Source organism: Acipenser ruthenus, chromosome 10 (genome assembly GCF_902713425.1).
Source record: "Acipenser ruthenus chromosome 10, fAciRut3.2 maternal haplotype, whole genome shotgun sequence".
NCBI lineage: Eukaryota > Metazoa > Chordata > Actinopteri > Acipenseriformes > Acipenseridae > Acipenser > Acipenser ruthenus.
In genome coordinates, this window is record NC_081198.1 from 31,136,794 (window position 1) to 31,158,909 (window position 22,116).

A 22,116-nucleotide genomic window follows, 5' to 3' on the forward strand; every position below is an offset into this window, starting at 1 on the left:
AACAGCTCTGTGAGCTCACTGGAGTTAATTAAAAAGCTACCAGGAGCTTTCCTAAATCAGTGGTGTCAATCACTTTCATTACGTTTAGCACCTGGTGTACTCAAACATGTAGAAATGAACGAGGAGTTTTAAATCCTGAGTTTGCTTTTGATTAATTCATGTTTCATAAGTCCTACTGACATGTCTTACAAGTCCCACATGATATGCAGTTGTAAGAATTGTACGCTCAATAAAATAAGCAGGGAATATATATGCTACTGCAGACTGTGTGGTTTTGAACCTTGTTCTTTTAGAGAAAAAATAACCATTCACCTGGAATCGTGAAGATTGCAATCCACGAGACTTCCCACCAAGTCAAATTGTTTATAAAGAAGATCTGTGATGGTTCTTTGAGGGTAATTCAAAATGAATCAATGAGCAAAATGAACCAACCATGCTCTTAAAAAAACAAAAGTGACAATACTAGCTGACGTAATGTAGTTTTGATTTAACTGATACCGCAGTCTTTGTCCCAGGATTTTAAAGATTATTTTGAATGTAACAGTTCTTATTTCAGAAAACAGGTTACAATCCGGACAGTGATTATAGATGAGATAGAATAATACTTTATTAGTCAAAACTATAAACTAATGGAGAAAAAATCATCCTCTGCAGGTGAGTGGACGTCCTCCGATCCCACGACCAAGCCAATTGACTCTTTACTTACACCCAGGAGCTCCACAGCAGGTGTCTCTGAGTGGCCAGCCTCTGGAGTACAAGGACCAGCTCTGCAGCTCAGCTGGCTTCTGGGCAGTAGGATCTGCTTAAATGATCAATGAACACCTCTAAAATTATCTTTTCGATGCCAAATAACCGATTCCTGTAGTGCACAAGTGTTACATGTACTCAACTTGTCTCACACCCTAATTTGCATGTGGCAAGACAGAAGCCCTCCCCGTGTAAAGTGTGGGGTTAAATTAGCGCAGATTCCTTCTCTAATTTCCGCCGGTAACATCTTGGGCCGTGATGCTATGGTTTCAATTGCATTATCACACAATAGTAAAAGTAAGCTTCTTGCTGCTGCACTTTGGGACCCAGTATGGGGAGCGCAATATGTGGCTTGAATAAAAAGCTCACCGCAACAGAGGCATGGAAACAGTCGGAGGACTGTTCCAAATACAGCTTTAACCCACAGACAACACACACTCAGCTGCCAGAAGCCCTTCATTCTGAGTTTGGGGACAGGTTGAAACTTGCAGTGGTGCAAATACTCGCAGTGGTGCCAATGTGGGATGTGAGACCGCCTATGATGCCGAGAGCTGCAGTGTCAGAGTAGTTCAGTAGAGGGTGCTCTCTCTTTTTTCCTCTTGACCAGAGTTCAAACAAACAAAACAGTACCCCATCAAATCACCTAATAAAGAAAGGACAGAACAGCTCTCACACAGTAGAATGGGTGTTATTTATTACAGACCCCATTTGTATGCTGCCATTGGTTTCCTTTTCATGGCATCTTTTTGATAGTTCTGCTATATGAACAAATAAGAGCATGGTCATTTGAAGCAGTGTCTATTTGAATATTTCAATATTTGTCCCAGCAACAATATGTATAAATGACTCCAACCCTGTAGGGTAGGGTTGGAACAATCAGTTATTGTGTTATTATCAGGGATTTCTTTGTGCGATGATTTCCAATAGCTATGCAGAATTAACACCAAAGATGAAATATGTTTCATCAAAGGGAAAATCTTTTGCATTCAGTTCCAGCTGTTGTGGGAGAAAAAATAAAAATATCTTCAGAGGGAGAAAGTCACTATTTGCTGGAGCTCATGTAGAATTATTTCTAATAATAAACTTCACATATCATTACCACCCAACCCTAGTGGCTTCTTTTGTACACTATATTCAATATGACATGAGTTTAAACTATTTGTTTTGCAGTGCAAATCAAAGAACATGATAACGGATTTAAGGAGTTGATAATTAGATTAACACTATAGCCAGACCTCAAATTTAAACAAACTGGAGTTTATATTTATAAACTACCACCCAGTAGAGCCTTCGTCAACGACACTATCGCTTAAGAAATAGGAGGTGCAATACAGGCACTTTCATCCAGTTTACACAGCACCCTCTTGTCCATGGTTCAGTCTAATCAGTTTATGGTCCCAGGGTTTTCTGTCCTTGACAGAGGGTTAATTTAATGATTCAGAAATATGGCTGAGTTGTATGGTACATTTATGACTTGCGTGTAACACCTTACATTTGTCAAAATTACATTTAATTTGCCATGTTTCTGAGGACCAAGTCATTTACAGTAGACTGTATTGAAACAAAACACAATGAACTACATTAATTTTGCCTTTCCAAAGTACACATGTAGTGCAAGCGAGTAAGTAAAGACACCAGCGAGGTTTGTATCAATGTATATTCAGAAAACACACAAAAAAAAGCAAAATTCATACAATTTAAAACAGCTGTAAATGTTTTTTTTAAACCAATATTGTTTACAACTTACAAATTATGTACATGTCAAAACTATAGATGGGATTTCCTGTTATACATACCAATGCAATCATCTCCAGTCTGTTGTAGAAAATGTAACTGATTGTCATTTTGTTCTCTGCAATTTGTACAAAAAAGCTTTGAAACAGAGGCTACAGAAGTATCAGAAAGGCTCAATGTTATTTTTCTCTATAGTTTATGGCACTGCTATCACAGGAATTGTAAAAAAAGCATATAGCCTAAAAAAGGTCAAAAAATCTTCATTTTCTTTAAGCAAGCTTCAGTACAAAAACATACAAATACGCAGTTGTAAAAAGCAGTTCATTGTCATGAACTATTCGATCATCTTCCTTCTACAGAGAGTGCAGGTAACTCCACCAGTAAAGCAAAATGAGAGGCAGATTTTTTTTTTTAAAAACACACAAAACCAACAAATCAGTGTACTGAAAAAGAAAATTGAAATTTGTCTGATTCTTCTTTTTTGTGGTTTTCTATGAATTTCTTCATATATATTATTACGAGCATCCGACAAGTATTTTTACTGATAAATAATTGCAGAATGTCCGAGGGTAGTAGGATCCATTTTACCCCACTACTCAATAAATATCTTGGATCCTCTGAACAGATATCTGTCCCTCTTCAAACACGTTTAATAAGGAGCAACCCATCCCATATACCCTGAGTAGAATTTACCAGTGATGCAGAAATGCAAAAAGAAACTTAAGGTTCAATGACAAATGTTTCGACTAGAAGTCTCTCTCAATGTCTTCAATATGGGCATGCTGATAGTCGTATTTTCAGAGTAACTACCTTTATGAAATTTGTAATTAGGTATTAATGAAATGATACAAAACGTGTTAATTAACACAAAATAACGTGGTCCCTCAGTTTCCCTTGTTTGCAGAGTATCAATCAATAACAAGCTGACAGTGTGATTTAATATAGAACCTGCCATTACCAAACTAACTAAAACTCATTTAGATTCCAGACCATTATATTTGTCTGACCTGTCTCATAATTTTGATAGGAAATCTTTTTTTTTTTTTCACTTTTTTAGAAACGTGTCATCTCTGGAGTGAATTTTGGGATTGTAATCCTGGGCAAAATGTAACCGCCGATTAAACTCAAAGAAATACATCCCAGTTTCCACGGCGGTAGCTCGAGGGTAAAGAAAAGGTCACATGTACGTCATGAATCAGTTGCATTTGCTAGTTTAGCAACATATCATTGTCAGTTTACAGCTTTGATAAGATAGTACAGAAGTAAAAATGTCAGCACCCAGGGTGATAAGAAAATTATATTCCAATTGGCTTTTAAAACACTTAATGTGGAAGTTAATTGCCATTGGTTGGTACTCAATTGTAAATGTGAGGGGAGGTCAGCTTTTCTGTTTTGAAATCAACACATTAATAAATAGATTTATTTAATATCTGCCGATAAATACCTCTTAAAAAGGTAATTACTCGAGTAACAGCACCCCCTAGTCTTCAATGCCACTGAGAGACTCCTCGTCAAACTGTCTGTCATTGAACAAAGTTATTTTATTATTTCTAAACTTAGGACATTAGTTCATTTTAGCCCCCCCAAAAAATGTGTTTCTGCAACAGCAACCGACTAACAGACTAGTTGAACGACATGGTGATTATTTATTCAGGGATGACAAGATATTTAATAAGCAAGGGGTAAAGCAGACCACCTCCCAGGTCTGGACTTGTCCCAAATTCTCGATGGAGGCGTGTGACCCCTGGGTATTTCACCATTTGATAATTCACTGCTGGGCCATGTTGACAGTAAATTGCACAAGGCCTATATCGTCCTGTATAAGGGCCCGTCACTAATTCGCCATTTTCAATTTTTCACTGTTTTTTTTTCTGTGTAAGTCAGATAATAAAATAAAAGAGGAAGCCCTGTATTGGGCATTCTAAGTATTTTGTTCAGTCAGTAGGATTTATTAGAAATGGTTGGGCAACAACAAAAAAATATCTTTAGGGAGGGGTAAAAAAAAAAAAAAAGGCTTTTAAAATATTTGAAATAGTAAATGAATATTGAGTCCCTGGCAGAGTGTTCTGGAGTGTTCCGGGGTGTTAAATGGCGAAGTCATCCTGTGCGGCCGGGCTGAAGGCTGAAGCTCTCAGGACATCCAGGCAGTTGACGAGGATGAGTGTGCCGGTCAGGTGCTTCCAGCGCTTGGTGATAGGGTTCTTCATCTTGTCCAGCCCCATGTGGAGTTCCTGGAGCACATCGCGGTAGCTGTCCCCCATCTGGGCAGCCCAGGTCAGCAGAAAGTCATAGGCAGGCTTCCACATCGCCTGGGAGGGAGGGAGGGAGACACACTAAGAGATCTTTTTCATTTCAAATATACACTCTTGTGGAGCCTGTATGTCAGTCCTCGCCAGAGCTGTAAATTAAAGAATGAGGTGTCCTGGAAAAAAGTAACTTATATCTCTATACAAAATAATGTTTAAATTTGTTTGAAGCAACCAATCCTTGTTTATTATTACCTATCGGATGCAATTATCTATCTATCTATTTATTTAAAAAAACAGTTTAATTGTCAGTATGTGCATGTAAAAATTGAAGTATGACACGACTAAGCACAGATACGGACACTTAATCATTTGTGTTAAAGAAAGTTTCATCACAGTTGAATATATGTAAAAATGTTGTTATGTATAGATGGCACACCTACATTTTACGGCTAGTTTTCTCAAAGTTTGTTTGGGGGGGTGGGGGTGGGGGGGGGGAGGTAGATCGCATATATCTTGAGCTTTGCACTACTCCCATGGAGCACATTGTGTTGCCTCTACAAGCTTTGTTGCGGTCACCCCTGCGCTGTACATTCTATAAAATAGTTTATGTTTTTCCTTTTCTGGAAATGCAGTCGGCTGGCTCCTCTTGGTTCAGACCTACCTCCGAGTCGAGCACCCCGTTCTTGTCTCTATGAGGAGCTTCGTAGGCATCCATCTGTTGCTTGGAGACCTTGGCCAGTTTCTCTGCCAGCTCCCTCCACCTCGCAGCCAGCTCCACAGCCGTGGTGAGCAGCACGAAGTCCTGGATGAGCCGGGCAACCAGGCCCTGGCAGTCTATCTTCAGCAAGGCCTGCGGGGAAGAGAGTGTACGTTAGAAAATACCTTCACGAGAGCCAGCATCTTTTGGTACTGGCAACACGGAGTCGTGCTTCGATTCAGGCGAGTCTCTGGGATCTGCCAGCGAGGCTGTGTGAAGGAAGAGCATGAGGTCAGCTGCAGTGTCTGTTTCATTTTCAAACAATACCGAAGAGAGTTGAATACAAAAAAGGGCAGCGGGATGCGAGAAGGCAGGAGAATTGGAAAAGTTAACTGTTCCCAGCCGGCAGCGTGCAAGAATCTCAGGAATTGCAGGAATGAGAGAGAGCCGGGGTGTTCACAGGCGAGTGCCCTTTGCCCCACATCCGAAGGCAGGAAGCAGCTACAGTAGTGCAGCATGAACCCATTATCTACACTGCTGAATAATTTTGCCAAGTTTCCTTTTGGTTATTTTGATATACCCACAAATGCAATGTCTCTAACTAAATTAACATAATATAAAAAATAACAAAACTTGGTAGAATCTGTGATCCATATTTAAAAACATTTACAGGAGACTCCGGCTGATCCCAACCAGTTGGGACAGGATCAGATTACGAATTTTCTTCTAAATAGTGTACTGTACTAATGTGTTTGCTTTATGTTGTTTTTTGGCACTTGCATAAAAACAGTAACAACATTTTGAATAACACACAGAGACAGCTGCAATGTGATATTGCAGTTTGGTTTCGACAGCTGCTGTCAGCCTGCATTTCATTGTGATAGGATGGCACAGATTATAGTTTCATTCAGATTAGTAATTAAAAAAAAATATTACAAATCTTAACAGAACAGTGTGGCAGGGCAGAAGCCTGCCTTGTAAATAGTCTGTGTGTGTGGTTTCAGCTTTAGTAAAGTTAGATTTTTTTATGAATGTAAATTTGGCAAGGATGGAGTTAAAGCCATCCCTACAACCATGGGTGGAATGTGGCCCTTCCCGAATTAGTTAATTGAATGCATATTAGAGAATGGCCACATTCCACCCATGGCTGTACATGCACCTTAAGTAATTCTAGCAGTTTGTCTTTCATTTTGCAAAAATTGTGTATATTTAGCACTGTGGTAAATGGCGTGAGAACACAGCCCATATATATGTATTCACTGTTGTACACCTTTTATCCAGCATTGCTGTTCAGCCCCAAAGTGACATTAACCACGTTGCCCAGTGTGTGTGTGGATGCAATGAAAGCAGCATTCCTACGAGAGGTCGGTTGGAATTGATGTCTGACGCACACACTACTGAGTCACAAGCATGACACAATAGTGCTAGGATGCAGTCGAAGAACTTATCTGGAGTTAAGCAGTCAGAGTAGTACTCTGTCCCTGGGCTAGCTCTGGATGGCACTGATATAAAATGTCTGCTCACTGCTGACGATCTGGTTCTGTTGTCCCCTAAAGAGAACCCTGCTAGAGCAGTAGTTTAAAACACAGGCTCTTTCAGACAAAACGCCAGGTCTCAGGGAAAGGAATACCAGTTCACACTTGCTGACAATATACTGCACCAATTAGTGGCTTTCTATGCTTTATAGCACGAAACCACCAGTAAGATAAAGCTGCACAGTGTTATTCTGCCAGTCCTTTTGAATGGTAATGAAGTTTTGAAGTTTTTTTTTTTTTACAGTAAACGGGGCAGAAGTCCAGCATACTATATATTCTGCATTAAGAATTCCTACAGGGCAGAAAATAGCACTGAAGTAGTGGAGCTATCTAAAATCAGTAAGAAAAAAAGTAAGAATCAACCCCCAGAAATAAATATGGCACTAGCCACCTGGCATTTAGCACACAATGAAATCACACACGCCTTAAAACAAACAAACAAACAAAAAAATAGTTATGTCACACTGGTAGAGTGACATACAAATAAAATATACATGAACATTACTGAGCCCTAAAGACATAATGTACCCTGGAAAAATACAGCGTGAAAATTACAACGCAATGGCAAATCCTGGCCAAGTACAGACATTCTCAAGTCTACAAGATGAAAAAAGGCTTCAAATATCATCATGAGAGGTAAAGAAGACAGCAGAACTTTCTGCTGAACATGTAGCTGTACCCGTCCCAGCCTAGTAGAGACAGTTTAGAAACACGGCACATTCTGTGTGGATCTCTTATCGTTTAACATGCACAGAGTTCTTGTGTTAACTGGAATTGTTTTGGAAAAACTTGAATACTCTTAATCCCAATAAAGCTTATTTGAAATTGAAATTGGAAAGAAAAAAAAAACACATGAGAAAGCAAGATTGTTCCAAATTGTTTTGAAATGTAGAATACATAGATGTGCATGGGGAGGCTAGCATTTGACTAGTGGCGGTGTACAGAATACTCGTATTGTCTTTAAGAAGTATTTAAAAATTGGCAGGTACCCAATAAATCCATTCATAACATGTTGATTTCAAAACAAATCAATGGCAATTAACTTCTGTCCTTTTTTTTTTTTTTTTTTAAAAAGGCCACTTGAAGATTTTTTTTCCTCTCATCTGGAGCGTAGTGCCGTACCGAGGATGTAAACTGACAATGAAAAGTCAGATTTTGATTTTTATTTATTTATTTTTTTACATGGGCTTTTAAAACACTCAATGCTGAAGTTAATTGCCATTGACTGGTACTCAATTGAAAACATGAGGGAGACAGTTTTTTTTTATTTTTTTTATTTTGAAATCAATTAATTGGATACCTGCCGATAAATACTTCTTAAAGGCAATAGGAGTATGAATAATGAGTACCCTGCAGACCCCCTATTGACCAGCATTTGACCGGAGCAGGATTCAAACTCAAGCCTGCCTTGCCTTGCCTCTTGACCCCCAGCATTATTCGTATGATCATAGACCCAGGTTTTCAGCAGGCAAGCTCCCCTGGGATTCTCATTTAATTATGACTGCATTTACAGTATCTTGCATACTGATGCTGCCATTGAATCGTCCTTTGTGACAAACCTGCATCTCAATGGGTAAAATAAATCGCTTGTACCAGTTGCCAGTAGCAACCCAGTGAATGTGGCTCTGCCTTTGTGTTAGAGTCAGCCATTGTGACCAACAATGGGTTTCCTTGCAGCTGGTGCAGAGCAGCTTTGCAGCAGAGGTGCTTGCTGGAGAGCCAGTAATGTTCTGCACAGCAGGGGCTCACCCCTGGTATTCATTATTCATTTGAAACATTTCTGGTGCGATCCCAGCATGCTGTCTTGGACCCTGTTAGAAAGCAGCACGACAGACTCCAACTACTGCTAAGAAACAGAGAGCTGTGCAAAAGCATGATGAAGAAGGCAGAGGTCAAAATGATGGTGGGACAAAACACAAGAATCTTTTAAGTCCCATTAAGGTGAATGTGTGTGTGCTGATTTTGCATGTACTAGACAGTCAAAGCAGGTCACACAGGCAAGGAGGAGAGTCAAATAAAAGGGCAAGGGAAAGGGGAATACTAAAAAGAAAGATGAAAAATGTATTTTACCCACATGAAAATGTGTTTCTAAAATGGGTTACTGACAAGACGGGTGTGACATTGAAAGGGTGGAGCAATGCTTTGGAATACACCTCTCGCTGCGGTTTCTGTTTGCTGAAACTATTTATCCAGGAAGAGAATGTTCCAGCACATCGCACTGGGAATTCAGATTGCTGTGGATGTGCTGATGCTGTACTAGTATAAAAAAAAATACCTCTAAGTTCTGAATCAGCTGAGCCAGTAATAAAAACCAAAAAGCTAAAAATAATAACTTTGCATAAAGGCCTGCCTTTCTGGATGGGCCATATTTCATGCCATCTGTCACGACTGACAGCCGACTCATCGGATTCCCATACAAGCCTCCATTCCCAGTGAGACACGACTGAGGCAGCACTGCAAGCAGAAGGGCTGCTAATAACAGACAGCTTGATCCTCCAGTTCACAATTCAGCAAAATAAATTTAATGAATCAATAGCACAGAACAGAGTAATATACAATATTTATTGTATACATTGTACCAGAATGATGGCTAAGAGTAGGTCATTGGCTCTGGTGACAGTATTTTCAAATCATATTATGCAATGTATTTGGTGATATTAACTGCTCATCATTTTTTGCTTGGTGAGAGTATAATACCTCCCTATAAAGAAAAGATTTATACAAAACATATTACTGGATCCACCAAAATCAACAACAAACAAAATCTGTATGCGTAACAATGTATTTAATCTGCTGTGTGAGCATGAAAAAAGTTATTTTCTCTATTTTTAAAAAAAAATGGAGCAAACCTTTTCATACAGATAACTCTTCGTACAAAAACAGGAATACAAGATTTACAAGTCTGCAAGATTCTTTACAAAGCAGGTTTTGTGAATGAAAATCTCCTGAAGGACAAGTTGCTGATAAGACCCTGAATATTAGAAGATACATCTGCAGACAAACTACTGTTATTTGAGGGATGGAAATAAGCCTCCCACTGCATAGCAGTTTGATCAGTTCCTGGTGTTAAAGTTAAATAAGATACACCTGAGCTTGTTACCTATCCACTGTGGTAACTAATAGGTATGTGTATCTTTGGGTTCACAGTGATACAATACATACCTCTCACGGCATAGGTTCCCACATTATACATATGATGATACAATTATTATTATTATTATTATTATTATTATTATTTATTTCTTAGCAGACGCCCTTATCCAGGGCGACTTACAATTGTTACAAGATATCACATTATTTTTTACATACAATTACATTCTTTTTTACACATTATTTTTACATACAATTACCCATTTATACAGTTGGGTTTTTACTGGAGCAATCTAGGTAAAGTACCTTGCTCAAGGGTACAGCAGCAGTGTCCCCCATCTGGGATTGAACCCACGACCCTCCGGTCAAGAGTCCAGAGCCCTAACCACTACTCCACACTGCTGACAATTACTAAAACATGAATAATAAAATGTCTGATATTGGAAATTTGTTAAATTATTTTTTGTTGTAATAGTAGTAATGTAAACAAGTACAAAATAGATATCAGCTGTTGAAATGTTTTAATTGGCTTAATAGACAGTATCTTAAAAACATATGCCAGTATGAAACATTTCCTTTGTATATAACAGTATAATCCAGTAATGCGATCAACATTGTTTTGTTTATATGCAAAAGTTGCAATGTGCAGACTTGCAATCTCCATTAATATCTTGCATCTTCTCAAGTAGATGGAAAGATTGGTTGCATTACCAGCAGTGTGGAGTAGCGGTTAGGGCTCTGGACTTCTGACCGGAGGGTCGTGGGTTCAATCGGGGAGGGGAGGGGAGGGGAGGGGACACTGCTGTTGTACCCTTGAGCAAGGTACTTTACCTAGATTGCTCCAGTAAAAACCCAGCTGTATAAAATCGGTAATTGTATGTAAAAAATGTGATATCTTGTAATAACTGTAAGTCGCCCTGGATAAGGGCGTCTGCTAAGAAATGTAATAATAATTGTTAAATTTCTTTACAGCATATTTCACAAATCACATGCGATAGACATCTTGTTTCTTCTTTTTTTTCATTTCGATAAACAAAATGAAAGCACACTTTGGATTTTAAGCTTCTTGTATAGGTTTACATGTGTTTTCTTCACATGCTTGTTCTTTCATGACCTCCATTTCAGCAGTGCAAACTTGAAACATGATATTAACATCTTAAATCTGTGTTTATAGAACATTTTGTGGTTTAGAATGCTTTGTCATTGACATGCGAGACATTCTAACTGTAGTTACTTCTAACAGGTTCCAATGGGGACTTTGAATTCTTACAACAAGCAACCTTCAGTGCTGTAAGCAATAGCTGCCTCTGCAACAACATAGCCTATATTTGTGAGTCTGTACAGGCGAATCACTAAACCCCCATTAATTAAAACCTGGAATGAGTGAATCTGCTAATATCCCTGTATTTAAATGTAATCTTTGTAAAGATTTTTTTTTTTTTGCATTTTTAAAAAGGTGCCTCTCGATACCAAGATCAATCCCTTTGAAACAGAAGCAAGGTTTAGCACCAAGGTCATTCAGAGGACAAATCGGACAGTATGAGAGAGAGCGAGAGAGAGAGAGAGACGGGCACCTTCATCCTGTCCTGACCTCCCCCCCCCCTCCCATTGTGTATTGTTACTATGCTATAAATAGATGCATTCAGTGTTGTGAATCTCCAAACCCTGTAAATAATACTGAACAGTAGTTTAAACTGAAGTAGTTTAAACTGACCCCTTAATTGGATCCTGATATGTTACTAAACAATTGAAAGATTACAAACTATTACACAATACCTTTTACCAAAAGTTAACTTGAGTTCAACAACATTGCAGAGAAACCAACATGTTGTGATGATTGACAAAGTATTCAAGACCCTTTCTTTTAGGGGTGTAACAGCACACTGATGTCACGATACAATTTGTATCATGATATGCAGGTCGCAATACAATCTGTATCACGATACAATACGTATCGGGTCATTCCATATGAAATCAATAAAAAAAACACCCTTTTTTCACTTGACCGCCTCTGATTTTGATGAACTTTTGCACATGGTATTGTCTTTGGAAGAAATGGTTACACTGTGAATTGTAGGCCTGAGTGACTTCCCATTCATGAGATACAGGTCATCAAAGCTTGACCTGATTTGGACACCAACCCTACCTTTACATGGTCATAACTTCCTTCATAATTGACATTGAAAGCTGGTGTTGGTGTCGTTTTAAAGCTCTCAAATAGATTTATATACAATACTGATGTGAAATACAAAAAAGTTGCATGAATCTGTGACCTTAGACCTCACCCATGTCAAATCGCATAACCTTGGATTTTTGTCAGTTTTTGATAGATTGTAGCCTAGACACTTACTACATTTCCTGCAAGTTTCATTTTGTGAGTGTCAGGTGAATCTTCTAAGTGAAGTGATTGCACACCTAATAAACAAAAATATTTATTTACAAATCAAGTATACTCTCCTCTCCTGTTAAATTGAAGCTGCAGTGAACTGGTGCAGTTGTAACAGTTATTAATATATTAATGAATTAACCAAGGTGCCCTATTTTTGGCTAAAACAAACAAATACAGGTGAATTAAATATAAATCAATACTGAATTGTGCACGTTCAATTTTGTCCCCACCAGTGGTACTTCTGTCAGCGTGTGTTTGGTATTTTAAGTGATGCTTCTCCAGGAGCTGTAATTACCATAGTTGAAATCCAATTAATCACTGAGCCTGGAAAACGTGTTGTTAGAAGTGGTGGAAATGTAGGTATTTCATTGTCAGGTCTGCATGCAACACAACTTACCACTCATCTATGCTTAAATTGCCCTTTTCCTTCGTAGCCACTCTGTCAAGGCTTTTGATGCTTTGGCATCTCCTCGTCTCTCAGGGTGTATGTCCTTCCTGTTGCAGTTGTTGGCTCCACTGATGTCAGCAGATCCCCCATGTCTACAGCAAATTGATCTGGACGACGTGAAGGGAGGATCTGTCAGTTGTAGTCCACTTCCGATACTCCACTGCGTCCACCAGGCTACCTTGAAAGAGCATTTGTAGATAACTCTTGAAATCTTCAAGTGATGGACTAATTTCCACACTTTCCTAAGTGGCAAATGATGTTAGATAGGGAACACATGAGAAGTAATGCCAATAGTGATTCAATGACACGTCTGTACTGGCACTCAGTTGTGGAAGCTTAGAACAACTGAACATCAGTTTTACATTCTGGTGTGTTGTGCAGACACACACAATATGTGTACTGCTACTGTCTGCCAATACACACATCTTTGGTTTCAGTTCTGCAAATTTGGAGAAGCCAATCTTAATGTCAGGATGCTGTAATTTGTAGAAACGATAGGCCCTTGAAAGATTGCAGAGAACAAGCCGTTTTTGTTGGTGCTCCCTCCTTCACGACTCTTTATTGTAAACAAAAACAAAATCTTTCTTTCCAGCCATGAGTCGACTAACATCTTCCCTCTTGTGGAACAATTTTACCATTTGAGCAATCTCCTCTGTTAGAGTTCTCCCCCCAATTTTTGGATTTGGCTCCGATAGGCATCCCTTCTCTTCCCTTAAAGCCTTGGCTGTCCTGGACAAGTGGTAGGTAGCACCAAACTCAGCAGCAGTCCTCTGTATAGACCAAGACTAGGACAGCTATCAAAATATGAACTTTCTGACTTTGACTGACATTTGAATTAAATCTTTCCTTCAGCTGGGCCGTCATTTCTTGATATGCCTGAACCTGCTCCTTGATTGTTTCACGGTCTTCCACTTCTGTTTATGGGAAAACCTCTCTTGGCTTTCACTTCATTGCTTCACCGACCGTCTTTACCTTCCGCACTGCATATTCCTTGTGACAATTTCGTTTTCTTCAGTGGAAATTCTTATATTGCCTCCAAGGCCTTGTTTATTTGTGAAATCTCATGTTTCTTTTCAGCTTTGAAAATGTAATTGCTTTCAGGTTGTTCGTCTTGAACAGCATGAGGGCTGGATTCTCTGGTACGAGACTCCTTGGGGTCACTGTGTGTTGAAGATGTTTGGTCTTGGTCAGGAGGACGATGGGCTAGCAACTTCATACCAGGGTAACATAACTTCTTGCCATACACAAAGTTCAGCTTCTGGTGGTCCTTGATCTGCTTCTTTGTTAAGGTGCGACCTTTAGTGTGGCGCACTCCACGATGCTTTGCAAATGGATCACAGCATGCTTTGATGTCTTTAACGCCAAGAAAGTCATTGGAAGTACTAGCCATTTATGCAACAAATTGTCTTCAAAATCAAATAGACTGCAAAACTGCAATAATTTTAGCTACAAACATGTAATGTCAAGAATGTTAAACAGATAAGTATAATACATGTTTTTTGGAAGAGTACCATGTTTAAGGACACACCTTAGTTGAGTTATTAGTTGGGTTTTCTTGTTTTTCACTTTATAAAGGGCACATTTCCGTATTGATCTGTATTTAATTCACCTGTGCTACACTAATCACATGTGTTAATAGGCCAAATTGGTTAATAAACTAACATGACTTACCACTGCACCAGTTCACTGCAGCTTCAATTTAACAGGTATACTTGATTACAACAAAATATTTGTTTAATTGTATTAGGTGCGTACTCACTTCACTTAGAAGATTCACCTGACACTCTGTATTCAACCCTGTGCTGTGCCTCAACCAATGGCAGGCACAAAATGAAACATGCAGGAAATGTAGATAAGTGTCTAAGCTACAATCTATCAAACTGACAAAAATCCAAGGTTAGGCGATTTGACCTGGGTGAGTTCAAGTCACAGATTCACACAACTTTATCTTGCATTTCACATCAATTTTGTTATAATGAATATATAGTTCTATTTGAGAGCTTTAAAACGACACGAACACCAGCTTTCAACGTCAATTATGGAGGAAGTTATGACCATCGAAAGGTAGGGTGGGTGTCCAAATCAGGTCAAGCTTTGATGACCTGTATCTCATGAATGGGAGGTCACTCAGACCTACAATTTAAACATGCATGGACATTTTTTATCCAAACCAAAGGAGGTCGATGTTTTTGGTGATTGATTTCATATGGAATGACCCTATCACGATACATGTGATGGTCTTGATGGGCTACTTGTATGATACGTAAATAAGATCAAATGATATTTCATGACAGACTATTGTGTTTAAAATACAAAAGTGACATGAGCCAAGTAAAGTATGTATACCAGCTATAAAACCCACTTTTTCATTCAAGCTATGTTGAGCTTTCAGGTCACAATAGAAACAATATATTCCTCTAATACGATACAATACATAGTGCAAAGAAAGTATACACGATGAACTGTTACACCCGACTACCAACACTTTAAAAACTTGTTCTCAAACAAACAAACAAACAAACAAACAAACAAACAGTCTGGACATCCCACATGAGTATCCAGTATAATGGACGAGTGTGCAGCTGATAAAACATCACATCCAAACTATCAACAACCCCCCGCCACAAGTTCAATATAAATACTGAGCGAGACCACAGCAAGTAAGAGTCTGTTCCAGACAGCTAAAGCAGCTTTCATTATTGTGCAAGCACTGCATGGATGCCCTGTGGCTCAGTGTACTCGGTAGGGATAGAGCTGCCAGCAGGAAACCACCTCATTGCAGCGAAATAAACCTGGCAGCGTGTTCCCAGCATGTTCTCCCCTGTACACAGCAGACAATTTGAAATGGGAAAAAAATAAGCAGTTTGCTTTGGGCAGTACACTTGGAAAGGGAAATCGCACTGAACACATTTCAGGAGAAGCTGACACTAGTAAGACTTTCTCTTGTCCTCCTTCCTGGATTATGTAGTCCTACAGTATATTGATAATATGTGTATCTTACAATCTTTTAAAAGTTAAAAAAGGACCAGCAAAACAGTCCCCCCCCCCCCCATTTAAACCCAGCAGAGAGCACAGCGGTCAGTCAAGGCATAATTAGACCATTCCCCAAGCCTGACGGCTGATCTTATACTGTACCTAGCAAACAAACCACAGGTCTAATTACTAAGCAAACTCAGAGGATGTTATTTAATCTGGTACTTAAATAAACCGTACTTCAGAGCCTGCAGTAATTGCCACAGAGGTAGTTAAATGGGGATTGGATTTGTATTATTAAAGGTGTAGTGACTCATACTGTGATTAGAAGAAGTTACAGGTTGAAACATAGGCTCTCCAGTTTTTAATATGTTATCAGTAGAACCAAAACACCATTTCAATAAAAATTAACATTCTTGTTTTGCTTTGCAGAGCTACAGCAGAGCTTGGTAATTACATTAACAACCTCCTGCTGCTGCAGGTCGCAGTGTTTAAAAGTGGCAGAATGAAGGGAAGGCTTCAGGGAGGAAGCTACAAACTGAAATGAGTCTGGTGCTCAGAAGGGTAAACTGCAGAGCTATGTGGTAAACAGAAATCACCGTTTACATTGATAGGATTGCAGCTTTAAAGATGAACTCCCTTATAAATAACTTGTTTTTTGAATAAAAACACATTTACTCATGCTGAAACTTCAGTTTCCTTCTGAAATGTATCGTAGTGAAAAAGGTCAACAAGGGGATCGACTAGCAGATTTTATTTCTTACACATCTATCAAACAGAATATTTGAAAGCTGAACTGAAGTTTCAACAGGAATGAATGTGTTTTTATTCAAATGTATTTATTTCAAGTCAGTTGATAAGAGCTTTGTATATTTGTTATTCCAAAGCTGAATTCGTTTTCATATTTCACTGGCCAACTTACAGGAGTGTGACGTCACAATAGCGGCTTTGCCAAACACTGAATTTTGAGCTCCTGCAACAAAGGCAAAGGCAAAAAACTTCATTTAATCTATCATAATGAGTAAATGGTTAATTACGCGTGGTATAAACAGAAAACATAATGGTTCTGTGTGATTAACTTAAATCAATCTCTGAGTAAAGACATGAACTGCTCCGGCCTATCGTTCCTCAATCTTTATGTCTTTCCTCACTCGCTGATCATCTTCACGTTACTCACCAAGAACCACCAGGTATGCTCTGTTGATGCTTTGACATCCAAACCACAGAGCCTGATTTTAGCTCTGCTGCATATCACTGCCCTGGCAGTTCAGCACTGGAACTCTGCCAGATAGTTTAACACAGCCCTTCCTTACCCCTGGAAATGCGACTGTGGATCTCAAAGGAATCAGACCAGCTGACCTTGGCTTGAGGCAAGGGAGAGGGTTGGATGGAAATGGTTCCGGCTGCTGTTAACTTTTATATACAGTAAAACCAGCCCCTCTACATAGCGGCATTCTGTGAAATGCGGCAAGATTTCTGGGTCCTGATCAAACCCCTTTTGAAATGAATGGTGTGATACCCTCTCTTCTGCCTAAAAGCAATGTACATTTTCTAAGTTTAAAACGAGTATAAAAAGTAGTATAAAAAACAAAAAAAGAAGACATTGCGTATATACTCACAAGTCTTGTCTGCGCCAGTCTGAATTCTGCAGTTGTTAAAACAGCAAATAAAATGTCTAAACCTCCACACAACTAACTCTGAAGAAAATGTGCGCTTATCTCAAAAGCAATACAAAGAGCTAAATGGAAAAATAAATAAATAAATAAAAGCACTACTTAAAAGCAAATTGGAAAAAACCTGATTGGAGCACGAATCCTGCATACAGGTACAAACAGGTGAACATCTTTCTATGTTTGTGGATGGTATGAACAGACATGTGCTAATAACAGGTAAAGATTGTAAGTCATTGTTGTGTTTACAGTTTTCTGAGGCATTATTATGTATTATACTATGTACGTACAGTAACAAAGTTGCTATTTGAAAGCATTCAAATCATTTTGCTATTTTACCTTTTCTAGATTGTTTACACAGTAACTCTATAATCCAGCAGGTTTCTGGTCCCAAGTGATGCCGGATTGTACAGGTTTTACTGGACCTTGGAGACAGAGCCGAACTCCCAAGGTCTTTCTAACTAGCAGGCAGCATGTGTCAGACATTATAAAACAACCACGTTTCAACTCCCATTAAGTGTGACTTTCTCCCTAGTTCGTAGCTCTTTCTCTCTTGTACACTTTGTCTGCTTTTTGCTCATCAGCTTTATAAAATAAAGCCATTGTAAATACCAATGCTCTCTTCCAAAATAGAGGGTGGCAGGGAAATAAGACTCCTATTGCATAGCTTCCCTCTCTTACCATCTCTTTCCGGACGAATCAGTCTGTGGGAAGAACAGTAACAAAACATCTTGGCAGCAGTAAACATGAGTATTGCTGATAATGCAAGTATTGATAATAAGACTAAACAAATTCATTGAGAACATGATTGAGAATCTCTTTCTCTCTTTTGATGTTAGGGGAATCTCTACTAAGCCTGCATGCCTGCTATCATTTTGCATTACTACTTGAAAAAGTGCAGGAATAAAGCTTGGTTTAACTATGAAAAAACGAAGTAAGGAAAGCCAATTCAAGTATTTCATTACCTAGTTAGGGTACATTCAGGACAGCTAAATGAGTATTTGAAACACCATGGGGAGGTCAATACAATAAGCACCTCTATGCCTACCTGTACTTTTGTCTGTTGCTACTCCCCTCAGTTTCTAATCCTCGACTTTCATGCCCCTTCCTTGCCTGAACTGACTTATATCAACCTCTCTCTCCAGTCTTGTCCTAAACTGCCACAGCCTTTATGTCCAAGTTGGGCTAATACTAGATGTGTTTTTGCAGAATGTATCTGGTTGCAATTGCATAGTGAAAACTGAGCACTTACTGTCATGAGGTACTTCTGGAAGGACTTCCTCTCTTTGTCGTCACCGTTGTTGCAATACTCCTTCAGCTTCTCCAGCACCGAGGCCACCTTTTCCGGCTCACTGTCCAAATCAGTCCGACAGAAAAACGACAGTGGCAGATTGTAGTAGCCCAGCGCATCGGCAAACGCCCTCCAGCTGCCGATGTTCTCCATCAGCATCGTCCTTACTGACGCATAGATGTACGTCAAGAACTTGCAAGGTTTCAAAATCTGATCCAGCAGCATTGTAGTCGTGAGATCAAACCCAAAAAAGCTAGATTGGATTTTGCCGACCACCAGCACGTTTTTGGCATGCACAAGTCCTATTTTGCCTTGATAGTACCCTATATACCACTCTTTGGTCCACAGCTGTCCTTTCAATTTGATTTTCTCCTCGCTAAGCAACGCAATCACATCTCCCTTCCTGTACTCCAAGAGGTACTGGTTCTTGTTTTGCCTCATCACGGTCTTGAGGAGCTTGCCGTACTTCAAGCTGGTGATGCATCGATCTTGGAACACTGGATATTTAGTTGTTACAGCGAGGGGCGACAGTAAAATCTTCCCTACCTCTTTCTTCTTGAGGAACCTCCTCTGCCCTGTGGTCCGTATCCCTGTTTTTGGCAGGGGTTGAGGCGTCTGTACGCAAAACTGCGCTAGGATGCTTTCGTGGTCATCCTTCACTTGAACCCGGAGGGTGAAGTCCGATAGGTCATCTGCGTTGCGGGATGCGATCACGTAAATCAATCGGCTCACTTTCCCCAGCTTCACCTGGAACCCCCGTACAATCCTGGCTTGCTCATTCTCTTTGACCTCGTAGTTGGACATGTTGGAATACATTCCGATTTTCAAGTCCTGTGGCCTCCCTAGCACAAACTGGTGCTTCCCCCATAGCTGTAGGGCCACTGGAGGGGCACTGTGGGCCTGCTTCCCCACCTCACTCACCATCAGGGTCTTGGGTGCGCAGTCGTGACCGAAAATAGCCACCACGGTTTTGAAAGAGGGATGGATATGTTTAGGCCCATACACACCAAGAGTGACTTTCTTCACCACATGATCCCATACCGTTGAGGGTTGCGTAAGATTCTGTGCTTGAACGATCACCACCACGTACATGCAGGGCTCCAAGTTGTCTAGCTGCACCTGCACAGTGTCCCCATAGATGTATGCTTGGGGTATCGGGGAGTAAGGCCCTTCTTTGCAATCACTCCTAACGCAGACAACATCAGCTGTGTTTCTGCTGTCCTTCTTCACCTCCACAGACACTTTCATTTCCAGGGTGATAAAGGTCTTGATCTCCATGTTACTCAGCTTGATCTCCACCACAGGGCTCACTGTGGAGTACTTGTCAGTGTTGAGCTCCAGCGGTGGGTCTAGCAAGGCTTTCATGGAGATCTGCTGGGTGTCTCCAGGAGCCACGTGGCCTTCAGGTACGTGAATACTGATGCTGGTGTCTGGTAGCTGGACGGCCCCACCACAGCTATCCAGTTTGCACACTATGTTTGTCTCCACCGGTTGCGTCTGACCCCAGCCTGGGTTCTGGCCAAGAGAGTCCAAGTCATGGCAAGATCTGGCCAGCTTCCGATGGTTCAACCAAGCTGCCCTAAAGTCCTCCCTGCTCTGGAACTGCTCTGGGGCTGGGGCTTTCAAACCGGAGAAGAACCCAGAGGAGGTCGGAGGGGCATTGGACTGGGCTTGGAGGATAGAGAGCTCCGAAAGGCTGTAGGAACGCTTGCTCCTGAAGAAAGGATTATCCCGCCTTAGCGCTTGGCACACTTCCAGCTTGGGACTAGAGGGAGTGTTGTCAAAGATGCTGTTGCTGAAACTGTTGGTGGTGGAAGAGCTGGGGGAAAGGGTGTCAAAGAGAAGCAAGTCCACCGCTTTCAAACCTGTCTGCTCGCTACTGTTCTGATCGAGCGGTGACTGCACAACCCCGTTGAGAAAGGGGTTGGTGGAGGAACGGTTCAGAAAGGGATTGTTCTCGTACGTCTTGGTAGACTGCTTTGCGATGACCTCCGTCCACTCCCCAAGGAAGTCAAGTTCTTTGGCTCCCTCATCAGCACTGTCCCCGGGGATGTCTATCATCCCGCTGTCACTGAGAGAGGAGTTACGATGGCTGACCGGCAGGACATAGGCAGCAGGGATGTAGCCCATTTCAGTATTGTTGTGGGCATACCACCAGTCTCCTCCGGAGGTGTCCAGCACATACAGATGGTCTCCCTTGCAGAACTTCAAAGTAGTGAAGCTGGTGGGGCAGTAGTCCTTGATGGCAACAACTTCTCGTGCATTTCCAAATGAGGCAGACTTATCCAGGAGTAAGGCACTCGGAGAAGGCACTGCAATGAGAAGCAGCAGCTTATATTAAATCTGCCTTTGCTCTTGCTTTAAAATATGGTTCCATGTCTCTAGTTTTCGTAACTTACTGACACCAAGTCTACCTCTCACATTTTCCCAGTTTTAAGGTCACTACATTGGCTTCCAGTGAAGTATTTAATTTTAAAAAGTTTTGCTCCTCACTTACAAGGCTATCCATGGTTTTGTTCCTGCGTATTTGAATTGCTTATTCCTTACAAACTTTGAGATCTGCCAAGAACAGTCTCCTTGTAATTCCAAGAGCTCAATTAAAAACGTATGGTTCGACGGCATGTAGTTCATTTTGGAACAGGTTCAATTCAGAATGCCGAGTCAATCCATATTTTTTTAAATCTAAGTTTAAAACATTTAACGTGTCCTTTTATTTATAGCTCTTTTTATTGCATTATTTTTTCGTAAAAGTGCCCTGGGATGTTTGTTCATAAATTAAAACTGGTATGATATTATCTTAAGCGGTTTTAATTATTTACATTTTGTTTGCTTTTAGTACTTCTACTGCATAATAGTACTTCAACGGTACTTTGGTTAGCTGCAGATTACCAAGATGAAAAGCCTAGCGAAGTAGAATCACCTTTGACATCACTGAAGCTTGGCTCAGGTATCCCATCGCTCAAGTCGATGAGGGTGCCTTCTGATTTGCAGCGGGGGAGCACGTTGTTGTTATTCGTAGCCCGGATTCTCTGAGCAGCCATATTTGATCCTTTCCAGTTGCAGTCCTATTCTTCCACATCCATGCCCATTGTATCTATGGAAATCAAATAAACCAGTATGTTACAAACATATCAACGGTCACACATTTAGAAAAATCAGTTGCATACATTTTATCATAGCAGATAAATTTCTGTCCCCTATAACCTAAATGAGGATACATGGTCTTGATTACGTAAAGCCACACAAAACCAATGGATAAAATGGCACAATCCACAGTTAAAAAAGATGACTTC

General features: G+C 40.3%; 1 protein-coding gene across 2 annotated transcripts in view; it reads right to left on the reverse strand.

Moving 5' to 3' along the window:
- Nucleotides 1–3,495: 3,495 nt before the first annotated feature.
- The window catches only part of LOC117402888 (SH3 domain-binding protein 4-A-like), a 37,904-nt gene continuing 19,283 nt past the window's right edge, over nucleotides 3,496–22,116 (reverse strand). For both annotated transcript variants that reach the window (XM_034004493.3, XM_034004497.3), the window contains exons 2-5: nucleotides 21,744–21,917; nucleotides 18,785–21,135; nucleotides 5,392–5,580; nucleotides 3,496–4,790 (exon numbers count right to left, since the gene is read on the reverse strand). In XM_034004493.3, coding sequence (XP_033860384.1) covers nucleotides 4,566–4,790; nucleotides 5,392–5,580; nucleotides 18,785–21,135; nucleotides 21,744–21,864 — 2,886 coding nt within the window. In that variant the 5' untranslated portion in view covers nucleotides 21,865–21,917 and the 3' untranslated portion in view covers nucleotides 3,496–4,565. The remainder of the gene's footprint in view (nucleotides 4,791–5,391; nucleotides 5,581–18,784; nucleotides 21,136–21,743; nucleotides 21,918–22,116) is intronic.